Here is a 4,232-nt window from a genome sequence, read left to right on the forward strand (position 1 = left end):
AATTTTTAACACGTTTTTTTTGCAAATAACACATATTTGTTGTTATTGAGTTTTTGTGGTAGTTGATAGTGGAGCTTAAATTGTACAAAAGCCTGTTGTAAAGTAGTATGAAGCATATTACAAAGTAAGAATTGCAATTTGTGCACCAACAAAAATGGTGTTTGGAGTCAATTCATGTTTGTTGTATGATATTTATATTTACATGAATACTTTTACAGTTTTTTTGCTCCCTTTATTTTTGTACAGCTAGACCACACATGGAAACAGAAAATAAAAACTTAGATAGAATCCGGATCGGTTATTTTGTGGTCGAGTTGTACTTGTCAACTAAGTGGATTGAATTTATTGGGTCTTGTAGCACTTCATTAAGGTTTATTTATCAGTTAAGTTTCATGAGAAAGACTGTCAAAATATATTCTACCACTATGAAAATTCATCTAGGTCACATGTTCAACGGATTTCGTCGTGTCGAAAACCCGAGCTGTACCTAGTAGATTACAAATAGTGAATCAAGATCATGTGAGGTCTAAATCAAAGACTCCAAGATTGTGCCAACCAGTAACATTCATTTCTAAGTACATCTCATAAGCTCATAATTGTTAGTTTAGCCATTGGATTGAACATCAATTTTTCATCATTGACTTAAAGAATCCACTAGTGTGACTACTAGATAACTCCATGATTAGAAATGCTAAAATCCAATGGTTAAAATGAATCATCAAACACTGGCATATGAGATTAATTAAGTGGTCTGAAAAAGGTGGATGTATAAAGGATCAGAGTACCCTAAAATAAAGTGTGGCAGATGGTACCCAAAGAGAGTTAGAGTTAGATATCTATCAAACGGCTGGGAGCTAGTAGCTTCAACAAGTAAATTAAAGCAAGAGGACAACATCCCTTTTTGGGGTTGTTCTTTATAGTATCAACTACTCTCTCTCTCCTTCCCTCATACATACTTTCTCTTTCTCTCTCTCTCTCTCTCTCTCATTCCATAAGGTATCTCTATCTATCCATCCTTTCAACTCTCTGCTCATCTTTCACAAACCCATCATGAAAGGATAATAAAAGAGCTAGCAGATCCAAGGTAGTTAATTTCACTGTCAATCTATCATTCAATCATCTATCATATCAAATTAGAAGGTGTTTGTTTTGTTTGTTTGGGTAGAAAAGAAAGAATCAAATTAAACATGTCATCTTCTAATTCTGCCTTTTCACTGGACCACCTCTCTCTTCCTTCCGAGCAACTTTGTTATGTTCATTGCAACCTTTGTGACACTGTCCTAGCAGTAAGTAATTAACCCTATCATCATCATCCATTCATCCTCTTCTCTCTCTCTCTCAAATTCTCTTACCCTTTACAGATTGATTGATTTCTTCTCTCACACTAAAGGTTTGATTTGCAGGTCAGTGTTCCTTGCAGCAGTTTGTTTAAGACGGTAACGGTTCGATGTGGACATTGCACTAATCTTCTCTCTGTGAACATGCGTGGGTTGCTTCTACCTTCAACTGATCAGCTTCAACTTACCCATTCTTTCTTCTCCCCCACTACTACTACTACTACTACTACTACTACTCATAATCTTAGGGTATGATTTTTTTTTTTTTGAAAAGAAAAGAGAGACTTTTTTATTACATTCATTTCCATTGCTCTCTCTAATCTCTATTCTCTTTAACTTGAATTTTTCTAGTCAATTTTGAATTTTTGTTGTTGTTGGTTAATGGGGGAAATATATGTGTGTTTAGGAGGAGATTCCAAGTCAAGCACCCAATATGTTCATTGATCAACAAAGTCAAAACAACTCTAGGATGCAGATTCGAGGACAGGATGAACTCCATAAGCCCCCAGTTGCTAACAGACGTGAGATCTCTCTCTCTTTCTCTTTCTCTTTCTCTTTCTCTTCTTGATGAGTGAAATTAAGTATTTAGGGTTGGATCTCAATGGTGAGATTTTTTGTGTCTCTTTAAAAACCAATAGGAATTTAGGGTTGGATCACAAAAAGAAAAGTTTGGAATATTAGAATGGTAGTCTAAGATCTCGTGTGTAGAGGAGGAATACTCTAATGAGAAACCCTAGCTTGGCCCTTCTTTGCCCTCATATTCAGTCTTTTGTTGAAAAGTACCATAGAAAGCAAAAGGACTTCTCATTCTTTACCTCCTCGGACTCCCACTTGAACCGTCTATGAGAAAAACCATTTCCTCTCACATGTTCAAGTCACTTGTAGAGAGAAATCCTTGTTTTTCTGACAGACGATTCAAGTGGGAGTCTGAAGACGATAGTATTATACAGTTCATTGTTTACTGATTTAAAGTCTCTAACAATTTCGTGGTATAAACAATTATATTTAAGTTCAAAAATTGTCTACTAAATGTCATGGGAAGTCCTATTAATTTAGCAAGTTATAGTTCTTAAAGAATATTTGATAGATAGATGGGATAGATGTTATGATGAAGTAATGATATATAGAGAGAGAGAGAGAGAGAGAGAGAGAGAGAGAGAGAGATGAAAAAGGTTGAAAACAAGAGAAGAGAAAAGGAGATTTCTTTTCATCAAAAGTCAGCCATGTGTTTTTTAATGGTTTCTCCTTTTTTTTTCAGCCCCAGAAAAGAGACAGAGAGTCCCCTCTGCTTACAACCGTTTCATCAAGTAAGTAATTATGAATTCAATTTTTATAACAAGGAGAGTAAATAATTAGGGTTGATCTTGACATGTTTCATTCTATTTCCTGTCCCTGCAGGGAAGAAATCCAACGTATCAAAGCTGGAAATCCAGATATTACCCATAGAGAGGCTTTCAGTGCAGCAGCCAAGAATGTAAGATTCTTTACTAATCCTCACATCTAGGGTTTCATTTCATTGACTTTTAAGCTCAAACTAGGGTTTCTTTCCATTGGGTTTTTTCTACTTTTGTACTTCCTTGTTGGTACACTCAAATTAGGGTTTCTTTATTTTGGTTTTTGTTTTGAGGGTTTGTATTTGTTTTCTTTTAGTGGGCTCACTTCCCACACATCCACTTTGGTCTCATGCCAGACCAGAATCCAGGAAAGAAACCTAACTTACACCAGCAGGTAAAACTCACTCTCTCTTTCCTTCTATCTGACTCTTTGGTAATTTATAATCCATGAGATTTTGTGTGTTTGACTTGTGGTTAGGAAGGAGAGGAAGTTCTGTTGAAAGATGGGTTCTGCACACCAGCTAATGTGGGTATCTCCCCCTACTAATGAAGAGATGATGATATCACTAAATTAGGGTTTCTGTTTTCTTTCTTGTGTTGACTAGTAGTATTGGTAATTATCTTCAAAACATTTAGAACAGTTAACAGACTTAACTTCTTAGTTTCTAGTTTTAAAAAGGTGGGAGAAGAGAGGGTTTAATTAACTCAAGGAGAATGAAGGTGAAACCTTAACATCTTAAATTAGTGTCCCTCTTATAAAAACCATCAACAAATGTAAGAATACTTGGGTGTATTTCGGATCTTGTATCTTAGCTTTGCTTTCTAATCTAGTATTTTGCTTTCCTTATTAATCTCATGTAGCTTGTTCATTTTTTTGGTCTCGTATCTTACTCTTTTATATATATATATAATAGGGTATAGCCCGTGTCCTAGGGAACGAACAGTTCTATCAATTACATTCAATGAAATTATTGAAGAAATTAAGCCGAACATCAAATTGTCATAAACAGATTCCTTGAACGTTAAAAAAGAGCATATAGGTTGAAATTTAGAGAACACAAATGTGGTACATCTATCATGGTGCAGTCGCAGTCATAGGTTAATTAAGAAAAATAAAAATCAAATACAATTTCATTTCTCTTGCATAACTTTTTTAACATCCAAGAATTGGTGATTGTTTTCTTTGTAACACTTCTAAACTTAATCTCCTGAAAAACCCACTTGCATTTCCAGTGGAAGCAACAAACATCAAACAAATATGGAGATAAAGATACATATCGAGATCATAGTACTTAAATGAACAACTTCTTTTTTTCCTCAGGCTTCAACAACATTGAATAATCAAAACAATATCTCTTCTTATATATCATCCTGCTGGAAGAGCAACAAAACATAAGAGATTAACAATGCAACAATGAATCTATTTATCTTTCTATTAGAAATATAAATTGCATACATACAAAGCTAATACAAAAGTACGAAACAAAATGAGTTGGTGCAATCTGAACTTCTCTACTACTAATAGAGACATATTAGGAAACTAAATGTACTTAACAAACAA

At 34.5% G+C, this 4,232-nt stretch overlaps 1 protein-coding gene across 1 annotated transcript; it reads left to right on the plus strand.

Moving 5' to 3' along the window:
* Nucleotides 1-798: 798 nt before the first annotated feature.
* Nucleotides 799-3,522, plus strand: LOC147537353 (axial regulator YABBY 1-like). Its single transcript, XM_086643315.1, has 7 exons — nucleotides 799-1,286; nucleotides 1,404-1,586; nucleotides 1,744-1,858; nucleotides 2,596-2,644; nucleotides 2,736-2,811; nucleotides 2,988-3,065; nucleotides 3,150-3,522. The coding sequence occupies exons 1-7, from the start codon at nucleotides 1,188-1,190 to the stop codon at nucleotides 3,216-3,218; spliced, it is 669 nt and encodes a 222-aa protein (XP_086499441.1). The 5' UTR covers nucleotides 799-1,187; the 3' UTR covers nucleotides 3,219-3,522.
* Nucleotides 3,523-4,232: the final 710 nt, after the last annotated feature.

Source organism: Eschscholzia californica, unplaced genomic scaffold (genome assembly GCF_041429995.1).
Source record: "Eschscholzia californica isolate CP2 unplaced genomic scaffold, dmEscCali1.0.p SCAF_5, whole genome shotgun sequence".
Classification (NCBI taxonomy): Eukaryota; Viridiplantae; Streptophyta; class Magnoliopsida; order Ranunculales; family Papaveraceae; genus Eschscholzia; species Eschscholzia californica.

Bases quoted from the DNA above. Each gene is read 5' to 3' on its own strand.
- LOC147537353 (XM_086643315.1), top strand. From the start codon at position 1,188: ATGTCATCTTCTAATTCTGCCTTTTCACTGGACCACCTCTCTCTTCCT. The intron at 2,812-2,987 runs GTAAGATTCTTT...GTTTTCTTTTAG, and splicing joins TCAGTGCAGCAGCCAAGAAT to TGGGCTCACTTCCCACACAT. The intron at 3,066-3,149 runs GTAAAACTCACT...ACTTGTGGTTAG, and splicing joins AACCTAACTTACACCAGCAG to GAAGGAGAGGAAGTTCTGTT.